We start from the raw sequence: 27,276 nt of genomic DNA on the forward strand, positions 1-27,276 counted from the left end.
CTTTCTCCTTCTCTTTTCTGCTCTCTTGCTATTATCCATTGATTGCTTCTATGCAGAATTTCCCAGTCTAGAAAGAGATCTTTCAGTTGACCCAGCCAGTCACCACTATTGCTGTATGAAAAGGGCTTTCTGTGTGAGGCAATTTCATGAGTTGCTGGCCTCATGAAGACAGCTAACCCTGGGGTCAGTTACCATTACCATTGTCAGTTGTCATTGGTCCAAGCTGCTGTGCCTAGGGTGGGATAGTTTCTTTCAGGAGGAAGGTTAGTGTGGGGAAGATACTGAATGAATTGCCCATAAAAGGAATTTGCAGTAATCTAACCATAATTTATTGGTGAATATGGGAGAAATACATTTTCTCCAAGTAGTTTCTAGAAAGGTAAGAGTAAGAGAAGCACCTATGAGGAAAGGCCTGGGTGACCCTTTGCATGGAAGGCAGGGTTTTTGAGATGAATGTCATCTATTGGGGGCCCCAAGAACTTGCCTTAGCTGGAACTACAGGCTCTTGAGTTCTATATGAGCAAGGCAATTAGAAGCTATAGAGACTGTAGAGTGGGACAATGGCTCTAAGAACTTGGTAAGGGTCTTCGGTTTTAGAGAACTGCTGTGTTCGTTTGGAGAACTTTGTCATATTTGTTACTTTCATTTTTATTATTAAAAACTCATGAAAGAATAAGGGCTTATGAGTTTGTCAGCAGGCAGCAAAAGTTGTGAGGCCATGAAGACCAGCTCACCCCTCATTTAGTTTTGGGACAGAGGATGCATAAGATAACAGAGCAGCTGGTTAGAAGAAGGAGCTTAGAAGCCAAAAAGAGATCATGTTGTGTCCTGAGGCCTGACATGAGGAAGGAAAGGGGACTGCCAGAGTGGGAACCTCTTCATCTGGCCTGAGCCTGAGGAGAGACAAGCCACAACACGCTTTGGGCTGACATCTGTACAGATGAGGTAGCCATGTGGTCAGAGGCTGACCCTGGTGGCCTGGGTTGGGTTCTTGGCTTACTCAGTATGTGGATCATAGTCCATAAATATTTGTTGAATCAATGAAGGCATTCATTGTTCTTGCTCATTATTAGCTGAATATGTGGACTGCCTCAGAATTTGCTCAAGACCCCATCAAAAATTGTCTGACTTGCTTTAAGAGGACCCTAAGAAGCCCATTCCCAACTTTAAGTAGAGGAAGAAGTATTCCAGGGTTAATACTAATAACTGCCTTATTTTTAAGTACCTGCTAAGAGCCAGGCACCTAGCAAAAGCAGGTCTCATTATTGCAAGTTATGGATGAACCTCTGTTGTCATTGACAGGGACCCACAGGTTGTATGGACCCAACATCAGAGTAGTCAGTTGATCCAAGCAAGGAAACCAGCCCAACAATTTCTTTGTTGCTATCTAGATAAAATCCATCTGTTGACTGATGCCCCACACACCCTCTTTGTCAACCAGTGTTACTTTGTGGCCACTGTAAGTGTTAAGACATTAGGGTTAGTTTCCTGGTCCACAGGCAGTGATAGTTGTGCTTTTCAGAGCATTTACTATGTGGCAGCTCTTGCCTGTACTGTTTCATTTAAAATGAGGTCAGTATTTTTACCCCCAATTTAAAGATGGGAGAAATAAAATTCAGTGATATAAAGTTAAATGTTCATGGTTTCATGTCTAATGTGAGAGGAACCTGAATTTCACTCCTGTCTGCTTATGCTAGCCTGTGTGTTCTCCACTGCACACACCACATCCATCCCTAGATGTGAGGCCCAAAACAAGTCATGATCCTAAAGGCAGCTGGGGCATCAGCAGCCTCAGAGGGGGCTGCCCAGTGGAAAATTCTGGGAACCAGTGGGGCCCTGTAAATGTGTCGGGGGTGAGATTGGCACAGCTGCCACCCCTCATGCCTATCTCCCTCTGGGGTAACTAGGACACTTGGGACTGCCAGGTGTCCCCATCTCAACAGTGAGCCTGTATTGTCCACGCTGTGTCTCTTTAGTCTTTACAGCTCTGTGTTTAATCTCAGTGGTGACTTTGATTTTTAGGTATAACTTACATTTAGTAAAATGTACACATCTTAAGTATATGGTTTTTTAATTTTTTACATGTGTTTGCAACCATGTAACCACCACCCAGATCAAGCTCCAGAACACCCTTGGCATCCCAGAACACTTTCTTTAGAATCTGGGTTGCTTATATAGTTATAGGGGATGTTTACATAATGCCAGGACATAGTAGAAAGAGGCATCTGGCCCAGACTTACCGTGGTTATTTGCATCATTGGTCCGTGCTGGCAACCTGCTAGAGCATCTGTGTTCTCATCAGTCTCTCTCTGATCATTGACACCCTCACCCTCTGCCATCAGCTGAAAATCCTCAGGCCCACCAGGTTCTGGCCCTCAATCTTTGTGGGCCACTTTGCATTCTTTGTCCCATTCAGAAGGCCTCCTCAGGTCTGCCAGTCCTCTCTTCAACTTCTGTGTCCCTCTCAAAGACACACAAGAAACTTCCATTTGCTCTCTGTGCCAGTCTGGAACTATAGGGAACTTGGAGCGACTCCCATAGACCCCCTTTGTCTAGAAACAATGCATTCCAGCTTCTCTTCTGTGGCTGCTCTACTGGGTTTCTGCTTTTCTGATTTCATTTCGGCAGTCAAGGCACACATTCTTTTGCTCTCACATCCACAACCTCTAAGGAGCTTTTTGCATCTCCCTTACTCTAGAGTTTGATCTGGGTTGGGAGATCATCTCAGAGACCTACCTGTTTTTCACACTTTTACTAGGCTCTTTCTCCTCTTCCTGTCCTGGGAATCGTTGTTGGAAAGATGGCTCCTTCATTGTCATCCATTCTCCTGTATCTACTGCTTTGATATAAACTTTACGCCTAGACTCTTTGGCATTCTGGCTTTTCCAATTCAAAGGGCCCAGTTATTACCACTAATTGAAGTTTTGAAACTATTTTTCTACTATAGTACTGAAAGTGTGTTTAGAAACTCAAAAACCAAAATTGTATTCTTTTGTCTATCCTGTTACCCCTTCCCTGGATGTGAAAGCCTGAAATGCCCTAATTGTTGCCTGTAGGTTGTTAAAATTTAGGAAGTGAGATATCGGTTTTAGTTGTAATGAAAACCCATGTTGCTACCAGATTCTGACTTTTACTTCTATTTAATTACCTCAAATTACTAACCATTCTCTATGTGCAAGGTACTTACAGGAAACTATCAGAGGGAAATAAAGATAAAAGTTATAAATATAGATCACATTTATTTAATCATTTATCATATTCTTCCCCTACATGATCCCATCTGATGTTGACATTTCTGTGAGTGGATTGGCCAGGGAGTACCCTCACAGTGAGACTGCAATATGGGCTTTATTATTCTCAACACTTTCCAGAAGAGGAAACTGTGGCTCACAGAGAGTTCAGCTCATCAAAGAGCAGGTCATCAAAGATTGAAGCTATGATCTGGGGCCTAAATCCAGAACTTCTGACTCCCATTCCTGCTACCTACCACTACACCTAAAGCCTCAAAAGCAAGGATTTCCACTGTGCTTTCAAACCACAGAGCAATCCAGTCAGACCTTGGGGCAGAGTGCCTGAGTAGAAAAAAGTTCTGGGTCTGAAGGAATGGGTAGAATGGGTAGGATTTTGACACATTGCAGCTGGGTTGGAGGAAATGTATTCTAGGCAGAGAGAACTTTAGGCTGAGACTTAAGTTTCCACCTTCTCTACCTTCTCTGTTATAGCTATCTGCTTCTCTATTACAGCTATCTGCTCATGGACATGCTTCTCAGGATTTGGCTTTGCTTAGATGCCCTACTAGTTCTGCGCTCACCCTCTAGCCCCCAACATAACCCATATCCTGAGGATCAAATATGTCCCAGACACAGTTATTCCATTTAGTCCCTCCCTGGCCTTCATTCTGTTCCTGGGCTGAGTCACGATTCTCCAGCTGTGGCTCTGGCCCATTGAATGTTAGTATGGCCCATTGTAGTACTCCTGCCCCCATGTGTGCTACTGGCCTGTTGGGGGCCCCACTGGTTCCTCTGAAACTTTAGGAGCTGTCTGTTGGCAGAATCTTGACCAAACTTCCCACACCCCTTCCTTTCCCTCTGATTCCACTTCTGAGGTCAGTCTACCTCTATAGTTGTGTCAGTCCCGCAGCACTGCCCCACCTTAGTGAGCACATTTTGCAAGTCTTATTCCCTTTCCTGCCCACTCCATATAGCTTCCAGGGACCAGAAGACCCCTCAGCAAAGTCTAGAGCAAGGATTGAAAGTTTGGAGGGAGCAGAGGACATCCTGGGGGTAGGGGACACATATTTCCATTGGTCTAAAATAGATGTATACCTGAGAAAGAGGGAAAGGGGAAAGGATGGGAGATTAGGATCAGTGGTAATTTACAGTTTTTAAGTATGAAGACTCCTCTTTTGGGGGGGCAGGAGGAGCAGAGAGAGAATCTTAAATAAGCTCCATACCCAGTGTGAAGCCGGATGTGGGGCTTGATCTCATAGCCCTGAGATCATGACCTGAGCCAAAATCCAGTCAGACACTTAACCGACTGAGCCAGCCTGGTACCCCTGAAGACCTCTCTTTGACATCAGTACACACCCCATAGAAGAACAACTTTACTTTTCATAACTATTGTCTGAGAAGAAAAATGGTGACAGAAGATTTATTGTGAATTCACAAACAGTTCACTGAAAAATCACAACAATTTCAAGTGATTTTTTTTTTTTAAGATTTTGTTTATTTATTTGACAGAGATCACAAGTAGGCAGAGAAGGCAGGCAGAGAGAGAGGAGGAAGCAGGCTCCCTCCTCTGAGCAGAGGAGCCCCATGCAGGGCTCGATTCCAGGACTCTGAGATCAGGGCCTGAGCTGAAGGCAGAGGCTTTAACCCACTGAACCACCCAAGGGCCCCTGATTTTGGTTTATTAATCTCATCAACACATTATGTACTCTTCACAAACACTGATTTCTTGGGACTTGAAGGTAAGAATACCAATGTCTATATATACCCTTTGCAATAACTGTAAGGTCATCTGGGGACTGTGGTCAATGAAATTGCTTATTTGGGCCAAAATAGGGTTCAGTTTTTCTGCACTTGATTTGAAGGCACCTCTGGGAGGTGTGGAATTATACTGGTTAAATCTGTTAAGACCCCATATTCTGGAGAGCATGAAGGGAAGCAGAGGAGGGCCACTGGAGTTGGGGAGCAGGGGGTAAAATCTCACTGAGTCAGAGACTTCTCATGGGAACAGCAGCCATGTCTCAAGTGGTTTCTTTGATTGTATTTTTAGTCTCCCTCTTCGAGAGTCAGGTGCCTGACTGTAACCTTTTGCTCACATGTCCCCTCAAACAGGAAGTTGGCTGTCTGTTGCCATTATCTGTCATAGCTCAGCTTTAATAAACAAGTTCATGTGTCATAGGGACAGGCTGAGAAAGAAAATTTATGCTAACATCCTAAGTAATCTTGACTAAAGAAAACAATTTATATGTTATTTATATTATATTTACAATATATATATAATTAATATATTATATTTACAATATATATTGTAAATATAATATAAATAACATAATTGTTTTCAATTTATATGTAAACAATATATATGTAATATATATGTAAAACAATTTCAAATTGAAAACAATTTCAATTTATATGTAAAACAATATATATTGTAAATATAATATAAATAACATGTAAATTGTTATTTATATTTATTATAATAACAATATATTATATATGTATATTATATTATATTTATAATATATATTGTAAATACAATATATAGTAAATATAATATAAATAACATATAAATTGTTTTTTAGATTTTATTTATTTATTTGACAATTATTATTTACAATATATTATTTATTTATTTATATTTATTCACAATATATTTGCAATATTATTTATTTATTTATTTACAATATATACTGTAAATATAATATAAATAACATAAAAATTGTTTTATATTTATATATTCATATTCTAATATTAATAAATACAATTAATTTAATTATTTATTTTAATTAAATATTAATAAATATCAATATTAATATTATCTATTTATAAATATATATTTACAACATATAGTAAATATAATATAAATTATATAAATATAAATTATATTTACAATATATTGTAAAGAAAACAATTTCTTGTTCCCATGACTGCCCTGTACATCATAAGTTTCCCAACCACTGGTTAGGATGCTGCTGTACACCCCTCGTGCTCGAAAGTGTTTCTTGAAGCACTTTCTTGAAGTATTTTGGGGGAAATGTAGGCAACTTGGAGATCTGCACTACTCTTGTCCTCCTAAGTCCTCTTCAGACTCTCCTGGAAGTTTGTTAGCTCAACACTGTGACAGTTACAAAGGCAGTGCAAAGGCCAGTAAGATGAGTGAGCTAGCCATGACCTTGAGTGCCATCTGTACCACCTACTGGCTGTGTGACCTAAGGCAATGTATTTAACTCTTTGAATTCTCTGATTCTTCCTCTGTGCAATGGTTTGGGCCTGTGTATATGTATATTTTTAGTAATATTACTATAAAAATAAGTAATAACATTTTTATATTACTATAAAAATAAGTAATAAAACCTTGTATTATATATAGATATATAATATATAAAATACCGGCCTTGTTATTACTTATAAAGTAAAAATAGTCATTAAAAAAATAAAACATTCATTAAATTAAAAAATGGATGGGAAAGTATCTAACAGATCTTGGTGCATGCTGGGTATCCAAACTATTTTCCTTCTCTCTTTCTTTTCCTTCTTTTGGTAGAATTTGTGCTAGGTGCTCTTGGAAATAAAACACAACTATGACCTACCTAGAATCTGCCCTTGAGATGCTTGACCATAGTACAAGGGAGAAATGTAATCAGTGCTCCACAGAGGGGCAAGTGACTTGCCCAGTGGAGCAGTGAGGAGGGAGGAGCTGATTCCATGTTGGCAACTGGAGAAGCCAAGAAGGAGGAAGTGGCTCTTGAGAAAGAACCTCACGAATGGATAGGATTTCTCTGTTTCTTTTCTCTTCTCTCCTCATTCATTCTCTTCCTTTCTTCTTAAGCAAGTATTGACCCAGAATTAAAAATATCCAGAGGTAGAGAAGGTTTAAAGCACAGTCTGGTTAAGACCCTCTGGTTCTGTCAGCCTGGTTCTCCCTCTTGTGCTGGCTTTGTCCTCAGGTTTATGGATAATAGAGAGCAACTCAGTGTCTCCTGTAAACTCAATTTCGGGAAAACTGACACATGTGAAAACAGATGTTTGTACACCATCATAGGGGTTCACAGACTCTGGAGCCCATCCATCAGTCCCAGATTTAACACTCTGAATGAATAAAATAACCCCTATGTAGATAAGTTGATGGTCATGGTACTCTTATCCCCCATTTTTTTTTTTTTTGAAGTTAACTTGAAAGGGGCCTTTTCAGTTGAAAGGGTGAACCATCCTGAATCCTTTCTTAAAAAATGGAGCTCTGAAGTAAAACTTGCCTAGGCAGGGAGAGCAGGATTTTAACAGATAGTGATAAGGGAGAAAGCTGGTCCAGGCTGATGAAGCAGCATGAGCACAGAAAGGCACTGTGACAGGTGAGCTTAGAAATATTTGGGTAAGGTGAGCAGATAGGTCTCACTGTGGAAGGGTTCTATCAGGGTGAGTTCTGGTGACAGTACATGGCTTGAGGGGTAAGAATAAGGCTAGGTCTTCACTTTTAGGCAATGGAATCCCTGAACTTTGTTACATGCATTTCTCATACTTATAGTTTGACACTTGTGTGATTATTTGATTATTAATGTCTGCCTTCCCCATTGGTCTGTCAGGTCCAATGAGCATAGGCGCTATGTTTCTTTCTGCTCAGCTCTGTACTCCCAGCACTAGTTGATGGCCTACTACATAATGATGTTCAGGACACATTCTAGAAATTAACAGGTGGGTGAATAGAGGGATGAACAGTTTCTTGGTGGGGAGCGACACTTTGGATCAATGTTTCTCACAAATGTGAACTCTTTCGTGGTTTCCTTCTTTGCTCATCAGTTGTCATCAAGCAGGGGTAGAAATTAGCACCTTGTTGGCCAAGCCTTTTTTTGGGCAGATCACATTATCGGAGCTCTCCTTGGTGAGGTGTGCAAATCATGGTTGACATCTGCCAGGTTCTTGATTTGTGCGCACACAGTTTGACCTAAGGTAGCTTGAAATGGTCTAAAAACATGCGTTTTTGGAATTAGATAAGACTGGTTCAAATTTTAGCTCTACCTCTTATTAGCTATAAATTTCTGAGGAAATTACCTTACTTCTCTGGATCTCCTTTCCTCATCTATAAAACAGGAATGACAATAAATAGCTATAGTGTTGTAAGGATTAAATTATCTGGGAATATAAAGGGGCTGGTTCATAGGGGGTGTTATTTTTTACATTTTGTTTTATTTTCTCATTGTGTACTTGAAAATCATGAGGAAGTATTTTATTTTTTCTGATTTTAAAAGAAACATCATATTGGATGCCTTGGTGGCTCAGTTGGTTGGGTGTCCAATTCTTGATTTCAGTTCAGGTCATGATCTCAGGGTCATGGGATTGTGCCCCACTTTGGGCTCCACACTGGATGTGGAGCCTGCTTGGGATTCTCTCTCTCTCCCTCTCCCTTTGTCCCTGTACCCTTCTCCTGCTCCTGTACTCCCTCTCCTTCTTAAAAAACCATAATAATAATAAATAAAATAAAATAGCAACTTCATGCCCAATGTAGAACATTTGTTCTAAACAGCAAAGTCTAAAAGACAAATTAATTGCTTTATCTATAACACTGCATTTGAAATAAACATGATAGCGTTTTGATGTGTTGCTTTCTAGTGTTTTCTCCATTCATGAGAAACTTTATTTTATTTCTTTGTTTCTATGAGAAACTATTTTAAATAGAGAATTCTATCACATGGCACTCAAAGCAAGGGAGTACAAATAGGTGAACAGTGGGGCGCCTGGGTGGCTCAGTCGGTTAAGCACCTGCCTTCAGCTCAGGTCATGATCCAGGGTCCTGTGATGGAGCCCTGCATCAGGCTCCCTGCTCAGTGGGGAGTCTGCTTTTCCCTCTTTCTGCCGTTCCTCCTGCTCGTGTTCTCTCTGTCAAATAAATAAATAAAATCTTTAAAAAATAATGAAAAATAAATAAATCAAAGATAAGTAAGTCTTTCTCTCTACCCTGACCCCAACTACCAGTTCCCCTGTTCCCCAGAGACATCTGCTATTACCAGGTTTTTAGGTGACCTCCCAGGGCTAGTTTACATATTTAGAAAATCTATTTAATCATCTTCTCACGCAAACACTGGAATAGTGTACCTGCCCTTTGCACTGGAGGCCTCCACAAAAGTGGGTTCCATTTCAGTGCTCATAGGCATCTGTGGGCAGGGCCATGTAGGGCTCTGGTGACAAGTTCTGAGGGCTAGCAAGACTTGGTCTCGGTTGTGCATTTTTACTCTTTGAACTGAAAATCTGCAAACAAGAAAACAGGTGTTAGAATTCTCAGTCTCAACCGTTTCTACAGTTGCTCATGCGAGAAACAGATTGCAGGCAATGGCCAAGGCCAGCAGACAAGGCGGTCTGAAGCAGAATTCAAGCTTCTCCAGCATTTCACTGACACTCAGTCAATGTTTCTAAACTGATGGCTTGAATGAGTGTTCTGACATGGAAAGATAATATCTTGCAATTGGGATTGATTAGAAAATCAGAGATGTGTGTCTCCTAGAATGCTCTGGAGTGAAGGCCAGAGCCTAAATTAATATGGCTTACTCTGAGACCAGTCCTGCTCCACTGCCCCGCTACCCTCAGTTCATCACTGGAGCGTCTCGTCTCCTCTGCAGTTTGCACCCCATCTGATCCAGGTCTGTCCGTCCAAACTCTCACTGGGTTATCTCACTGCCTTCAGACCAGCCCTCCCTGCCGGAGAGACCAGGTTCTCTCTACTCAGACTTCCTCTTTCCCTCCTGTTAATTAATTCATCAACCCAAGAACACTGAGAACTTGACCTTTTACTTACCCAGGGGACAAGGAGGGGGGATAGGAATTTGGACTTGTTCAGAGCTAAGCTCCAGAGAGCAGTGAATAAGAATGAACTGGTGCATTTGAATATTGTACACCTGAAACTAACATAACATTGCATGTTAACTATATTGGGATTAAAATAAAAAACTTAATAGGGCACCTGGGTGACCTAGTCGTTAAGCATCTGCGTTTGGCTCAGGTCATGATCTCAGGGTCCTGGGATCGAGCCCTGTGTTGGGCACTTTGCTCAGCGGGAAGCCTGCTTCTCCCTCTCCCTCTCCCCCTGCTTGTGTTCCCTCTCTTACTGCCTTGGTCAAATATATAAATAAAATCTTTTTTAAAAAACAACTTAATAAAAAAAGAAGCTGATGCATCTGAGGCACCTCATCTGTAAAATGAATAATAAATAATATAATGGATATGACATGCTTTGTAAGTGGTTAAGTGCTATATAAGCATAAGGGGCTCATATTTTTATAAGGATGATGATAATTTAAAACTAAGACATGGAAACCAATAATTTTACAAATGAATTTTTAACTTACTAAAGTGCTACTTATTCATTTTAGAAGATTTTTAAAATATATAAAAAAAAGTAAGGGAAATTCTCAGAGTCTTATTAGAAAATGTGATATCTTACAGTATATATACAGTATCTGCCCTTTCTATCCCTATGGGACGGTGTCTATGGGAGGATTATTTTTGCTTTGGCAACAAATTTTGCCCTGTGATTTACTGTGGCCAATTAAGTGTGAGTGGAAATGACATGTGCAACTTCTGAGCTGAAATTTTAAGAGCCTAGTAAGGCTCTGCCATCTTTTTTCTCCTGTCACAAGACTGGCTTTTCTATCATTCTAGATCTTGGAATGAAGACTTCTGTTGGACATGTAATGTGAGTGAGAAATAATCATTTATTCTTGTCAGTGCCTGAGATTTGGAGGTTAATGCAGCATAAATTGTCCTAAAATACCTGACACAGTGAAATATAATAACTGTTAATATTTTGGTGTATATCCTTCATGCTTTTTTCTATACCTATATTCTATATTTTTTAATTAAAATAGGATCATAATATACCTATGATTTTGTGAAGTGCTCTTCTCATTTCAGCTGCAAAATTTTAGTATATATCTCTCTCTAAAACACAAAGATTCTTTTTGAAATATAATCACAACATCATTATCACACTTAAAATGAAAACTAATCCAAACAAGGTCCAGATTTTGCACAAGGTTGATGTGTCTCTTACATCTCTCTTCATTTCTAAGTTCCTCCTCCCCACCTCTCTCTCTCATTTACCCTTGAGTTGTATTTGTTGAAGAAACTGAACTGGTTCCGTAAAGTTTCTCACAGTCCAGATTTTGCTGATTGTATATCCCCATGGTACCATTTAACATGTTCCTCTTTCTATTATATTTCCTGTAAATTGCTGATTAAATCGAGAGACTTGATCAGATTTAGAGAACAGATATTTAAACTCAATACATTATGAGCATTTTTGTTGTGTTAATGACTACAGAGTTGTCAAAAATAAGAATCTATATAATTTCTTTAGCTGGTCCTCTACTGTCAGTCCTTTGGATTTTTCTCATTTTTTGCCACCATACACAACTTTCTGATAAGGCTTCCTGTGGACTGATGGTTCTCTGGCCTGATTTGCTTCCTTCTGTTCTCTTAGTTCCTGCGGATGGTGGATGCCTGTGCCAGCTTCCTAACAGAAGCCTTGAACCCCGAAAACTGTGTTGGAATACTGAGGCTGGCAGATACACACTCGTTGGACAGTCTGAAGAAGCAGGTTCAAAATTACATCATTCAAAACTTTGTGCAGATTCTGAACTCTGAGGAGTTCCTCGAACTTTCTGTGGACACTCTGTACCACATCTTGAAGAGTGATGACCTCTATGTGACCGAGGAGGCTCAGGTGTTTGAGACTGTGATGAGTTGGGTCCGGCACAAACAGTCAGAACGACTCTGCTTGCTCCCCTATGTCCTTGAGAATGTACGCCTGCCACTTCTGGACCCATGGTACTTTGTGGAGACAGTGGAGGCAGATCCTCTTATCAGACAGTGCCCAGAGGTCTTCCCGCTGCTTCAGGAAGCCAGGATGTACCACCTTTCGGGCAATGAGGTGAGTTGACATTGAATGAGCCTGTAGTTAAGCAACGAAGTAGAGGAGTCAGTGGCCTTACAGAAATATAGGTGAGGCTGGCTTACCAATCTTTACAGCACAGAGAAGGCACTGTTCTGTTTGTCGTTTGAGTCAGGCAGTTCCAAAGGCCCTGGATTTCTGATCTGTAAAATGGGGCTGACACGACATAAACACCTACTGAGAGGACTGAGTGAGATGGGAAATCACTCAGCACCATGCTGGGCACATCCTCCCTCATCCCAGGGCATAAGGGTGGAGGTTGGCAGGGGTGACACATACAGGATGGAATGTGCCCTGTCTGGTCGCCATCCCATAGGAGTACTGCTTTCCTAGTTTGCCTGCTCTGGAGAACCATGGGTCTCTTGGATATCCTATGACATTACCTTGGTTCAGACTGTCATTGTTTCCTTCCTGAGTTTCTGAAAATTCCCAAAACTCACCTTCCTGCCCTCAGTCTGGCCTCCCTCCAATTCATTCATCAGCTGGATGATCTAAAACTCAAGCATGAGAGCACCTGGGTGGCTCAGTCTTTAAGCAACTGCCTTCAGCTCAGGTCATGATCCCAGGGTCGTGGGATCGAGCCCCGCATCAGGCTCCCTGCTCAGTGGGAGGCCTGCTTCTCCCTCTCCCACTCCCGCTGCTTGTGTTTGCTCTCTAGCCATGTCTCTCTCAGTCAAATAAATAAATAAAATCTTTAAAATTAAAAAAACAAAACAAAACTCAAACCTAATTATTGTGCTCTTGGGCTTATCCTCTTCACAGCTCCCCATGACTCTCAGGGTAAAGCCCACACCCTTCATGCCTGAGCTCCCAGAGTCTCGCTTACCTACTTTACCTCTGCCCATTTCTCTAGTGCCATCTCTAGCCTCTCCCCGCTGCTAGGGTCCTGTGCACTGCTTGCAGTTCCCCAAAGTGGATGTGCTTTTTCATCCACTTAATGCAGACTAAGGCTCAAGTGCTTTTTTCCTCTTTCCATCTAGTTGACTTCTGTACCAGCTGCAAAAAGTTAAAAGCACCACCTCAGAGACCTCCCTCATTCCCCTAGCACCTGGTGCATTGCTCTGTTGTAGCACCAACCGCCACATGGTAACCATTGACTTCCTCATCTGTAAAGGTCTCTATACTGGCAGCTTGTTATGGTCAGAAATATGTCTTATTGGACTTTCCATCTCCAGACCTTACGAGAATCCCTGATATAGAGTAACTGATTGGTAAATGTTTGTTGAATGAATAAATAAATACCCATCTTCACCAAGATGATGAATACGCATATCATTTGGCTGTACCTGGTTCTCCTTAACAACTTCTGAAGAAGTGTTTTATTCAAAACTTCATAAACACAAAAATAGGCTTAGTGGAAAGGAACAAAACCATCAGGAAATAATAATATAGGGACAGCGTGTTAAGTTTATACGCATGAACACACACACCTATATACCACTGTACAGTAATTCTGGGATAGGCTTCTAAACCTTCATTAGGCCATTGATAGAAATCCTAACCACAAGTGGTTTAGAAATTATCTGTCTGAGGCCACCGGAGCCTCCTTCTTTTCCTATATGTCCTTTCCTATTTGTGTGTTGCCCTCAGATCTGCTGTCATTGATTCACTCTGCAACTATCCTGAAATGTTTAGTACAATTTACCAGTGATACTATCAGAATCAGGAGGTCAGGAGGGTTTTTGTTTTTTTAAGATTTTATCTAATTATTTTAGAGAGAGAGATTGAGAGAGAGAGAGAAAAAACGTAAGTCAGGGAGAGAGAGGGACAAGCAGACTCTGCACTGAGCTCGGAGACTGATGTCAATCTCACAACCCTGAAATCGTTAACCCAGCCGAAGTCAAGAGCTGGGTGCTCAACAATCTGAGCCACTCAGGTGGCCCAGGAGTTTTCTTTGTGAGATTTTAAAATACAAATTGTATTTCTTTAATATATAGGGTTATTTATTTCTTCTAGAATGCTCTAGAAATTCAAAGAATTTCCCCATTTCATAGAGGTTATGGAATTTACTGGCATAAAGTTACTAATGGCATTCCTTTATTATCCTTTTAATATCTGTAGAATCTATAGTGATGTCACATCTCTCACTCCAGATATTAGTAGTTAATGTTTCCTCTCTTTTTTTTCCTGATCAGACTGGTTAGACGTTTATCAGTTCTATCAATTTTCTCAAAGAAACACCTTCTGGTTTCATTAGTTTTTAGGGTTTATTTTATTTATTTGAATCTAATCTTGATTATTTTCTTTCTTCTGCCTACTTTGGGTTTAATTATCTCTTGTTTTTTTAAATTGGAAGCTGAAGTAATTGATTTGAGAACTTTCTTATATTTTCTAGTATTATCAGTAGTGCTATAAATTTCCTGTGAACTATTTTAACAGCATCCCATATATTTTAATAAGCTATACTTTTATATATGTATGTATGTATTTTTTGCAAATAAATTCTGAATACCGACTGTGTGCCAGATATGGCACCAGCACTACAAAAACAGTATCTGCCTTATGGTCTATCAGAGAAGCTAAGACACTAAGTGAATGAACAGTGATGAGTAGACTGAAAGAGGGAGTCCAGGCAACCATATGGGTCCTACCACATGCTAGGTATGTGGGTCACTGGCAGATGGCTCAGCACTGGGTCATCAAAGCCCTCATAAAACTGCAGACAGTGTCTGTCTCTACAGCTGCTCTCAGTTCAGTGTTCAAAGTATAGAGTCTTGCTCAACTACACTTCCAATATCCTAGCTATTTTATTTCTGCTTCCTGTATCCTAAGTCCCTAAAATATAGGTAATAAAGGTTTTCTGCTGATAAAAATTACCTAAGTTGCTGCTAGGAAGTATGTACTCTGACTTTGGTATTTGCAGTGTGTGGGAGAGTGGCATTATGAATTTTGGGTTTAGGAGAGGAGAGAACTCTGATATCTGGAAGAGTTTCCAGTGGCAGGAACTTGGGCTTTAAATTTAGGCAGATCTGAGGGACGCCTGGGTGGCTCAGTTGGTTAAGCAGCTGCCTTCGGCTCAGGTCATGATCCCAGCATCCTGGGATCGAGTCCCACATTGGGCTCCTTGCTCTGCAGGGAGCCTGCTTCTCCCTCTGCCTCCCATTCTGTCTGCCTGTGCTCGCTCTCTCCCTCTCTCTCTGATAAATAAATAAAATCTTAAAATAAATAAATAAATAAATTTAGGCAGATCTGGGCTTTAATCTTGACTGCACAATTTACTGACAGTGTGACCTTGGGTAAGCCAGTTAGCTGCTTGAAAGCTCTGTCCTGACCTATAACATGGAGACAATAATGCCTACCAACTGATACAGTGAGAATTAAATAGGATAATGAATGAGATGTGGTTAGCGCAGTGTCTGGTGCATGGTTAAGGCCCCACAAATGAGACTATTCTCATTCTTTTGCAATTCCTTTATGGTGCACTATCTCTCACAACCAGGCATTTTCTCTCTCTAAATCTAGGATTTATCTTTTCTTTTCTTTCTTTCTTTCTTTTTTTTTTTTTTTTAAGATTTTGTTTATTTGTCAGAGAGAGAGAGAGAGAGCACAAGCAGGGGGAGTGGCAGGCAGAGCAGGCAAAGCAGGCAGAGGGAGAAGCAGGCTCCCTGCTTAGCAAGGAGCCTGATGTAGGCAGGATACCAGCATCCTGGGATCATGACTGGAGCCAAAGGCAGATGTTTTACTGACTGAGCTACCCAGGCATCCCAGATTTCTCTATCCAGGCATCCCAGATTTCTCTTTTCATTGTGTCCAAGGGTTACTGCTTTTTCCCAAATCCACCTCAGGGCACTTTCTCTTTCCTGTTTTACAGTCTGGGTAACTGAACTAACCAACCATGGTGATCTTTGAATTGGGGTGTCAATTGCCAGTTCATTCCTTGAAACTCCCTGAATAATCCTGGGTTTCCTCCTGATAATGGTGGTCTAAGTTTGGAGGCTGCTCTTTGAACACAGTTATCCCCTTAACCTTCCTTTTCCAAACTTCAGCTCTTCTTGTCCTGTCATCATCTCTCCCTTTTAACCTTTTTCCTCCTCTAAGTTTAGGGAGGTGGAAAACAGTGGGATCTTTTAGAACCCTAAAGCAGATGTCAATCTACATTCGATTTAGGAGTGGTAGCTAGTATCTTCATAGAGAGAAGTCTTTGGGGGCAGATATAGTTTCCCCTTTATTTCATTGCCTCCTAAATGTCTAGTGACCACCTTGATTTATACCCAAAGCTGCTCTGGCATGTGTGGTGTCTCTCACTCCTGAGTGAGGCAGAGGCTCACCCCTGAGGACAGCTTTGTTAAAGCAACATGGTCTCTTCTGCTGGTCCCCTAGTATAGGCCTTGTTAATGAATAGTCAGCAAGGTGCAACTGTTCTATTTTTAACAATCTGAAAAGAAACTAGTTAGGCCTAATTGTTGCATGTGATTCACTGGCAAACCCTTCTGTGTGTCTGCAACAAACTTGCACATCTCTGACTTCAAGACTGGCCTTGTCATGATGCCTTTGGGGTTAATATTTTGTCAAATGTAGCTGAATTTACAGTTTGATAATAGTGCCACCACTTAAGAGTTCTGTGGTGCCTAGTGATGAGGTGGGTCTTAATACCTAACAATGCCATCAACTAGATGGTTGTATTAGTTATCTATTGTTGTGTAACAAATTGTCCCCAAACTTTAAGGCAATAAACATTTATTCTCTCACAGCTTACAGGAATCTAGGCATGGTTTATTTGGGCAGTTCTGGCCTAGAGTCTCTCATGAAGCTGTAGTCAAGCTGTTGGCAGAGGCTACAGTCATCTCAAAGCTCAAACAGGGTTGGAGGATCAAATTCCAGGCTCACTCACAGGATTGTTGACAGGTGTCAGTTCCTTGCTGGCTGTTGGCTGGAAGCCTCAGTTTCTTACCACGTGGGCCTCTCCACAGCAGCTGGCTTTTCCAGAGAAAATGGCCCCAGAAAGACTGTGAGATCCATCAAGATGAAAGCAGTAGTGCTTTTTTATTTTTATTTTTTAAAGATTTTATTTATGTATTTCACAGAGATCACAATAGGCATAGAAGCAGGGAGAGAGAGAGGAGGAAGAAGGCTCCCTGCTGAACAGAGAACCCGATGCTGGGCTCAGTCCCAGGACCCTGGGATCACAAACCAAGCCAAAGGCAGAGGCTTTAACCCACTGAGCCACCCAGGCACTCTGAAAGCTGTAGTGCTTTTTATTTATTTAATTTAAAGATTTTATTTATTTATTTGACAGACAGAGATCACCAGTAGACAGAGAGGCAGGCAGAGAGAGAGGAGGAAGCAGGCTCCCTGTGGAGCAGAGAGCCCGATGTGGGGCTTGATCCCAGGACCCTGAGATCATGACCTGAGCTGAAGGCAGAGGCTTTAACCCACTGAGCCACCCAGGTGCCCCGCTGTAGTGCTTTTTAAAACCTAGTTTCAGCACTGGTAAATCATCACCTCTGCTGTATTCTGCTGGCATAGAGGCCAATCCTGGAACAATGTCGGGGGAACAACATAAGATGTAAATACCCTGAGGTGGGGATTGCTGGATGCCATTGTGGAAGCTGGTTACAATGGTGATCTAGACTGGAAAAAAGTCTGTATTGGGTCCTGGGTTACCTAACACATTCATTCATTCATTCATTCTTTCATCCATTCATTCATTCAATGAGTGTTCATAGAATCCCACAACCTCCAAGCACTATTATTGATGCTGAGGATCTATTGGAGAATAAGGGCCATCAGGGGACCTTATAGTAAATTACAAAGAAGTAGGAAAAGTGTTGTGATAGGAGAATTCAGGACTGTGGGAACAAGTGTAGAAAGTCAAGAATGACTTCTTGGAAGAAAGGACCAAGGGACATTACAAAAAATGCCTGTGACTTAAAGGGTAGGTGGATGGGGAAGTGGTATGGGAAATCAAGGACAAATATTATGGGAGGATCCAGATAGCAGGAATGCAGAGTTTTCAGTCAATGAGAGCAGTCTTCCACAGCCTAGGACTCAGGAATAGGGTCCCAGGCTAGGAATCAGGAGTAAGATCACAGCTAGTCCAGTCCCCTACAGGCCAATAGGGTATTGAGGCAAGAGAACAGCCACTGTGAGGAAGATGGGGCCTTCAGGGGAAGGCCGAGGTCTGGCTTTCAGAACTGGAATAAAGGTCATACAGGGACCAATTCTGGGAAGCTAGTGCTATCATCTAAGCATTGCTCTGCAGTCCCTAATTCTTTTTTTTTTTTTTTTTAAGATTTTATTTATTTATTTGACAGAGAGAGATGACAAGCAGGCAGAGAGGCAGGCAGAGAGAGAGGAGGAAGCAGGCTCCCTGCTGAGCAGAGAACCTGATTTGGGGTCGATCCCAGGACCCTGGGATCATGACCTGAGCCGAAGGCAGCGGCTTAACCCACTGAGCCACCCAGGCGTCCCTGCAGTCCCTAATTCTTTTGAAAGGACCAGATTGGTGCTGGAGTTGCATCTCAGCTGTGGGGAGGGGAGATTTAGGGACATGAAGCAGGGCAGATAGTGGGAAAGAAAATGGCAAAGTGGCAAAATTTGTCTTTGGTGCCAGCTTATTGCTCAGATCCTGTCCTGCCAGCTTGGTTTCTCACAGTGACTCCAAGTTCCCAGGACCACCCCTCCCACCCTTATCCCAGCTGTCTTCTCCACTGTCAGTGCCCTCCGATTCTACCCATTGCCCTCCCGCACTTCTTTCTGCTGACCTCCAAAGGAGAACCCTGCGACACACTTCATGGCCATGAATTGAGTATGAAAAATTTACTGTATCTGACTCTTTGGTACAGAAAACCAAAGTCTCTTACTTTGTTTGGTCTGCTTATTTGTGACCATTGAACCTCAAGTTTGCCACTTGAGGGGGCAGTTTTTGCTACTGTAACCTGTTTGTCACACCTGTGGTCAAAATTGAAGTGTCATAGCCTGTGTGAGGTCAGCCTGACCTTGCAGACTGCTTTGGTCATTGAGAAATGGGTGCTACCTTTCCGTCTCCTATTAGCCCACTTGCAGAACCTGCCCCACTGAGCCCAGGGGATGGATGGAACCAGGAAGAGGGCAGCTCTCCCTTTTCCCCAGTAATGCCAATATGACATCTCTAGCTGCTTCTTCTGCCATGACTGTTAAGGGCTGTGCCTATGCCAGGTGCTCCGCTCATCCCTCTACATCACAACCTCATGAATGCTCACAATGACTTGGTGACACAGAAGTGATCTCAGGCACTTGTGGAGATTGTGTTGCTTCTCCAAGGTCACATAGCCACAGGTGGTGAAACCAGGACTAAACGCTGGTGTATTTGACTTTCAAACCTCTGTTCTTTCAGCTGGGTTCAAATATCTGTGGTGTGGTTTTTTTTTTTTTTTTTTTTTTTTGCTTGTTCAGGGCTCTGAAGGGTCATATCTTTGATGTTGGGACCCAGTCCTCCAACATCCCTGGCCACACCATGCTCCTGTTTGAGACTTTTCCCCTAAGTCTCCAAGTGCTCTTGTGTGCCTACCATCAGGACTTCTCTTTCAGAAGAGGTCTGTTGGTGAGCAAAGTCTGGGATATCATTAAGAAATTGAAACCGGGAGTGGGAGAAGGTAGCCAGAAATGAAATTCCAGGGTTCAGACCTTCAGACTGGGCAGGAAGGTTGAAGTACATTTGATGGTAAATGGACCTGGACTTCTTAAGATAGCAGCAAAAGCAACAATAGGTAAACTTTGTTGAGTATTTAATATATCCTGGGCCCCTTCCAGGCCAGGCACACTGCATATGTGATACCATTTCATCCTCACCACAGACCTATGAGGTAATTATGGCTCAAGTCCCCATTACACAGATGATGGAGCTGAGGCTCAAGGTGAGGTTACATGGTGGCAGAGTTGGGAACTGGGCTCTGCTCGGTCTGGTTCCATAGCCTGGGCTCTGAACCTCTGTGTCATCCTGCCTTTATGTACTCCCATTGGTTTTCCAGATCATTTCGGAGCGCACCAAGCCCAGGATGCATGAGTTTCAGTCCGAGGTATTCATGATCATTGGTGGCTGCACGAAGGATGAACGGTTTGTGGCGGAGGTTACCTGCCTGGACCCCTTGCGGCGCAGCCGCCTGGAGGTGGCCAAGCTCCCCATGACAGAGCATGAGCTGGACAGTGAGAATAAGAAGTGGGTGGAGTTTGCATGCGTGACATTAAAAAATGAGGTCTACATCTCAGGTAAGCAGGAGCCAAGTGATGCCAAAGCAAGTCCCCAGGGACACTATGTATTTTCTGAGTGAGAGCCAGGCAACAGACTTAGAAGGATTACTATGAATGGTGATGATCTAGCTCTGACAGGGTCACCACATGGAAACCAGGAGCTTAGGTGATCTTATCCTGGAAAGCACATTCTTACTTAATGGAGACTAACCTGTGAGCAGTTGTACTAGGATCTGGGGAAGCAGCAGACAGGTCCGGTCCTTCATAGAAAGGAAGAAGGAAAGTGATACTAGAGCTTATTTGGTATTTGCTAGAGGTGTATGACACTGAGCTGGGCACTGGGTAATGAATAAAAATGTATGTTGTTCTCCCCAAACCTGAACCTCACCTCAAATTTATTGTTATACTTTTAAGGATTTTTTAAAAATGTGTTTATTTGATAGAGAGACATGCAGTGAGAGAGGAAACTCAAGCAGGGGGAATGGGAGAGGGAGAAACAGGCTTCCAACAGAGCAGGGAGCCCAGTGCAGGGCTCGATCCCAGGACCCTGGGATCATGATCTGAGCCAATGGTGACACTTAACTGACTGAGTCACCCAAGTGCCCCAAGTTGTACTTTTAGATGCTCCAGTAGCACACAATACTTTGTCATTTCTCACTTCTAAGTTACTTGCTTATTTACTATTACACTGCGCCTGACTCCAATTAGTCCTCGAATTCCAGAAGAGTCAATACTGTACTGCCAGTACCTAGCCCTGCGCCTAGCTACTAGTAAATGCTTAATATATATTTATTAAGTGACAAAGTCTCTATCATCTTTACAGCACAGTAGATGAATTTACACTTTGGTGGTATTTAATCATTTTCCTCTCACATCAACTCTCTAAGGTAGGTGATTTTAATCTCCAGTTTACAAATGGAGAAAATGCAGGCTCTGAAGGGTTATGGAATGCATCTGAAGACAGGTCACACACTGGTAAGCATCAGGCAGGGTCTCAACCCAGGTCCTCTGAGTCCCATGCTCTCCCCAGCTCTTCTTGGGGCTCCTGGGCAGGAGACAAGCATCCCTTGTCCTCTCTTGGTGGCTTTCTCTAATCTGTATTTGTTTGGGGAAGAGCTTCTTCCCAGAACCAAATACAGAGTCCAAACTCCAAAATCAAAGTCACATCAGTTCTTCCCTGGGAATGTTAATGTCATAGATTACGTGATAACTTTTGTTTATCTTGTAGAAATAATTTTTTAAAGGTCTTATTTATTTATTTGACACAGAGAAAGAGAGAGAGAGCGAGAGCGCACACAAGCAAGGGAGCAGCAGAGGGAGAGGGAGAAGCATGCTCCCTGCTGAGCAGGGAGCCAGATGCAGGACTCCATCTCAGGACCCTGGGATCATGACCTGAGCCAAAGGCAGAGGCTTAACCATCTGAGCCACCTAGGCGCCCCACTATAGAAATATTTTTTGATTGCTGTTGAAGATTCAAATAATATAGAGAGTATAAAGTAAAATATGCCAGTTTCTCTGTGCCATTACCATCTTACATGTTTTAACTTTTTTTTTTAATTAAAGATTTTTATTTATTTATTTATTTGACAGACAGAGATCACAAGTAGGCAGAGAGGCAGGCAGAGAGAGAGAGGAAGGGAAGCAGGCTCCCTGCTGAGCAGAGAGCCCGACGAGGGGCTCGATCCCAGGACGCTGAGACCATGACCTGAGCCGAAGGCAGAGGTTTAACCCACTGAGCCACCCAGGCACCCCCATGTTTTAACTTTTTTACAAAAATAATTTTCTATTGGTTTAGAGTAAGCTAATGTTAGTTGCTGTCACAAATGCTAAATCTCAATGGATTATTGAAATAGTATGTGGGGAGAGTGGACCTGCTTCACTCAGTCATTCAGAGACCTAGCCTTTTTCCATTTGATGATGCTACTGTTTTCCATACGTGGCCTTCAAGGTTAATGGAATTCAGGAAGAGGGAGATACTGAACGAGTTGAGAAAGCACACCTGCTCATAACAGCCTCAGCCTGGATGGGAGGCATCAGTCTGCTTACATTCTATGGACAAGAACTAGCCACATTCCCTGCTGTACCACCAGCCCCCATGGAGGGGGTCTAGGAAATGTAGTTTAGCTGCGTGCACAGGAGGAAAAGACAGGTTTGGCAATCATAGTCTATGTCACATTTGCTACACACGTTATATTCTACAGTTTGTCCTTTTCTTCACTTAGATTTGTTGTTGTCTATTGAAAAATGATACAAGCAGTGCATGAAGGCATGCTTGTTACACACAGTTAAATCACAGAAACTTGTACTTCAATTAATGATTTATTTTGGGCATAATTACATATCAATATAATGAATCTTAATTATGGATTAAGTCTATTGAATGAATGAAACAATTTTTCTAGTTTTTATTTTCCCACTGGAAAAAAATACTGCAATAGGCATTTTATTTTATTATTTCAAGGATTTTATTTATATATTTTAGAAGTGGGAGGGAAGAACAGAGAAAGAGGGAGAGGGACAAGCAGACTCCACACTGAGCACAGAGCCCCACACAAGGCTCAAACCTATGACTTGGAGATCATGACCTGAACCCAAATCAAGAGTCAGGTACTCAACCAACTGAGCCACACAGGTGCCCCACAATAGGTATTTTAATACACATATATTTAAGAACTTGTGCTGCTGTTTGGAGAGATTCCTGGAGATGGTCATAAGATATGTCAATTTAGGGATCCTTTTGTAGTTCGTAAGCATCATGATTGGGTGTTCATGCTATTGTGTGACATGTGCCTCCCTTAAACCTTTTTACGACCATGGCACATTACTCATCTGGCGTGAAAAAAAAAAGATATATCAATTTAGAATTTTTGTAGATGTTGTTAAATTGTGCTCCAGGAAGGTTGTAACAATTTACAGTTCAAACAACGTTGAACAGTGTCCATTTTCTACATCCTTACTAATATTTTTCATTATTGACTTACATTTTTAATAGCCTAGAATATTTAATTCATTAATTCAATAATTAATTAATTAATGATGATATCACATTTTCATATATTTATTAGCTAACACTTTATTATTATTTTTAGCTAACACTTTATTTTTTTAAAAAATTATCTATTCCTACCCTTTGTCTTTCTATTGTAGCTTGCCTTTTTGTTAATTTTTTGGAGCTCTTACTATATATCCTTTGCTGTTTGTATTGCAAATAGTTTCCCTCAGACTATGATTTTCTTTTAACTTTGATTTATATTGTATGTAGTAACTTTCTTTCCTATGTGATTCTATGTTTCATTCATGTCATGCTTAGAAAGCCCCTCCCCACCCCAAGATCATCAACATCTTCTATATACTCTCCAGTTATTTTTATAAAACCATTTACTTTTGAATTTTATTTTCACCATAATGTGAAAGAAGGATCTAATTTAATTTTTCTCCAAATAGCCAATTGTTCTACTACCATTTATTTAATGATCCTTATATCTTTCGATCTCTTCTGAACTCTTGTTTTTCATTGGTCAGTTTGTCTCATCTTATGCCAATACCACAGTGTTTCATTATCATAGCTTTTTAGTGTATTTTGGTATTTGCTACAAAAGCCTTCTTATTCATTCTTTTTCCAAAGTTTCTTAGAAATTTTTCCAAATTTACTCTTCCAAATGAAATTGAGAATGATCTCTTCAAGTTCCCTGAAAAGTTCCGAAGGCACTCAATGCATCAATTAACTCAGGGATGGTTGACATTTTTGCAATAACCTGTCTTCTCATCTATGCACATGATATGCTTCCCACTTAATCAGATCTTCCTTTACATCTTGCAGTAAAAATCATAAATTTTTCTTCTTTTCAATATAGTGCACATACATTTCTTTGAAAGCATATAGTTATTTTATAACTTTTTTAAAAAAGATTTTATTTGAGAGAGTGTGTGTGTGCATGTGTGAGGGGGGAGGGGCAGAGAGAGAATCTCAAGCAGATTCCTCGCTGAGTATGGAACCCAGTGCAGAGCTCCACCCTATGATCCTTAGGCCATGACCTGAGTCAAAAGTCAAGAGTCGGACTCTTAACCAACGAAGCCACCCAGGCGCCCCTCTTTTATAACTTTTGACACTACCTTAATGGGATCAATGTCATACACAGTGTTTTGAATAGAGGCCTCTAAAAGGTATACAACCCAAGGAAAAAGGGCTAAACTATATGAACAAAAAATTCATGGAAGAGGAAGAAGCTTGGTCTCCTGAGCAGCCAGGAAAACCCAAACTATGACATTACTTTCTTCATCAGCATATACAATAAAACAAACAAACAAACAAAACGCTCTTAATATATGTCGTGGATAGGAGAGGGATAGGTCAACCAGGACAGCTGTGCAAGGCTCTTTGGCAACACCTATAAAAATTCAGAGTGTGTGCTCTTGACTTAGAAGTCTCACTTCTGGGCTCTACCCTGAAGAAACACTTACCCAGGACACAGAACATCATGAGGGATACGTATTGCCCCACTAGTGCACGTTTATAAGTCTGAAAAGTACATCTTTGCTTTGAGGAGTTGGTGGTACTCTGTGCTGACAAGGAATGGAAACACAAAGCTGATAGAATACTAAAGTCACCAAAAGAGTCAGTTCCCCTTTGTCTTGATCTCTCACCCTAACTGAATTATGTATTTTCAGTTTATTAAGGAGAGTGGTCTTGAAGAAAATATTTACCAGCTCATTCTCAAATTACCTATTGTGATCATCTCATTCTTTTATAATAAAAATTATTTCACAATAGGACAAATCCCACTTTTTTTGGGGGGGGGGTATAGATCAGAAATTTGAACTGAGACAATTTTGTAAGATTTCTTGGTGATTTTTCCAGGTTTGTATTTGTCTAAATAAGTAAGCAAACAAAACTTAAGGTGCCTTCTAATTTAGCAGCTGGTCAAGGCCCTACAGTCCCTACTGGCAAAAGTCCAACCTCACCTGACCTGCCTTACTTCCTGCCCCTTGACTGCACAGACATGGAGTCCAGGCACCTGCTGGCCCTTACCCACCTATGTGGACTTGTTGCCACTTCCCTGAAGACTTCTCTGGACCCAACTCATTCAGCCACTTCCCTGAACTCAAAGCATAGAGGTGACACATGACACAGTCTGGTACACAATTCACCCCAGCCTCATACTGGCTCTCTCTATTCCCCTGTGTTGGCTCTGTCTCCTGATCCAGATCATTTTCTTAAGGAGGAAGCTGTATTTCTGACACATCTAGTGGTTTCTTAAATGCTCTATTTCTCTTCTAGGTGGCAAAGAAACACAACATGATGTTTGGAAATATAATTCTTCAATCAACAAATGGATTCAAATTGAGTATTTGAATATAGGCCGCTGGAGGCATAAAATGGTGGTGTTAGGTGGCAAGGTCTATGTGATTGGAGGTTTTGATGGCTTGCAGAGGATCAACAATGTGGAGACTTATGACCCCTTCCATAACTGCTGGTCAGAGGTATAGAAGATTTATTTCTATGAGTGACTTTGTATTACTACTTCAAAGCTTTAAAAAAAAAAAAAAAGTATATGCTCATGTAGGCATATGGCTTTCTGATCTCTCTGCTCTCACTGAGAACATTGTTGGTGGCTCTGAGCTTCTCTCCTAAAAGGAGCTTTTGCTTCAGCATTGCTGATCAGGTCACAGAAACAACTTCCTTCCAGGTGGGGAAGCTCTGTGTGGACAAGAACCCCAGATGTAGAGGGGAGACTTGGTTCTAAACTCAGTTGGCATGTCTTAGCTCAGAGTCGCTGTCTCCCCAGATGCCATCTGCCCTTGTTGTCTCCACAGTGGGCATACAGGGATCCTTTTAATACACTGTTTACTGAGTTGGAGTGATTTGGTAGTGTTTAGAGCTTAGCCCTTATTTATTTGCCTATTGGTGAACAATTTACATGCTGCTTACAGGACTTTAGCTATTCAATCGCAGGTGTATATCATTGCTAGTTAATGGGCATAGAGTTTCAGTTACACAGGTGAATGAGCTCTGGTGGTCTGCTACAGATAATGGTACTGCAGTTTATGCTTAAAAATGTGTTAAGAGTGATCCTTTTGTAGTTCACAAGTGTGATGATTGCATGTTCACACTGTTGTGTGACATGTGCCTCCCTTAAACTTTTTTATGACCTTGGCATTTTACCCATCTCATGTAGGAAAAAAAGTTGTCAAGAGAGTAGATCTCAAGTTAAGTGTCTTTACAATAATAATAATAATACGCTCTCACTTCCTGTATTTTCAGGTTATGCCCAATTTCAAATTTTCTTTCTCCTTATTAGATCATATGTCAGAATATGTTCCACATTGGGGGAGTGTAAAATCTGGTCATTAGGGGCACAAGCAAAGGTAACCAGGTCATCATGGCATCCAGCCAAGATCTGTCAACCTGAAAACTGCTCTATAGCCCTTAATTTATGGGGGTGTGCCCCAGATCTGCTCAGCTGTTTAAGTCCTGTTACAGAGTTGCACCATGACTAATGGGGGCCATGTCCGTGGTTAACAGGCTCTGGGAAGTCCCCTTAAGTGCTGTGGGGTTCACAGGGTGGGAGCACAAGTATGGCTTAATCCCCAAATCTTCATTTTGCCCCAGAGTGGGAGTATGCTTACCTATGACCACCTGAAACCCTTATACCAGCTTTTCGTCCTAGGTAGAAGCTATAAGGACAATGCCTGGCACATAGGAGGCACTCAGTGAATATTTTTTGAATGAAGGAACACATGAATGAATATAAATATGCATGTTTGAGAAAGCATTTTCTTCCAACATTGGCTGGTTTCATCTGTATAAACACTTATTCCCATGTACACCTTTCCTCACCTGATAGCTGGAGTTTGGAAGAAACTCAGCCTGTTCTAGCCCACCCTGAGCTTTCAGGGAGGGTGGTAAATGCATGCTTTGACCTCTCTGCATCTCAGAGGGAG

At 41.5% G+C, this 27,276-nt stretch overlaps 1 protein-coding gene and 2 non-coding genes across 3 annotated transcripts in view; all 3 read left to right on the forward strand.

Annotated features, from left to right (window-relative positions):
• Nucleotides 1-27,276, forward strand: part of KLHL6 (kelch like family member 6) — a 59,373-nt gene that overhangs the window by 26,469 nt on the left and 5,628 nt on the right. Inside the window, exons 3-5 of the mRNA XM_059391451.1 lie at nucleotides 11,695-12,144; nucleotides 20,115-20,352; nucleotides 25,613-25,815. Coding sequence (XP_059247434.1) covers nucleotides 11,695-12,144; nucleotides 20,115-20,352; nucleotides 25,613-25,815 — 891 coding nt within the window. The remainder of the gene's footprint in view (nucleotides 1-11,694; nucleotides 12,145-20,114; nucleotides 20,353-25,612; nucleotides 25,816-27,276) is intronic.
• Nucleotides 23,066-23,169, forward strand: LOC132012762 (small nucleolar RNA U13). Its single transcript, XR_009402743.1, has one exon. It is a non-coding gene; the product is annotated as a small nucleolar RNA U13 (small nucleolar RNA).
• LOC132012764 (small nucleolar RNA U13) lies at nucleotides 26,404-26,507 on the forward strand. Its single transcript, XR_009402744.1, has one exon. It is a non-coding gene; the product is annotated as a small nucleolar RNA U13 (small nucleolar RNA).

This window comes from Mustela nigripes, chromosome 2 (genome assembly GCF_022355385.1).
Source record: "Mustela nigripes isolate SB6536 chromosome 2, MUSNIG.SB6536, whole genome shotgun sequence".
In the NCBI taxonomy this organism is placed as follows: domain Eukaryota; kingdom Metazoa; phylum Chordata; class Mammalia; order Carnivora; family Mustelidae; genus Mustela; species Mustela nigripes.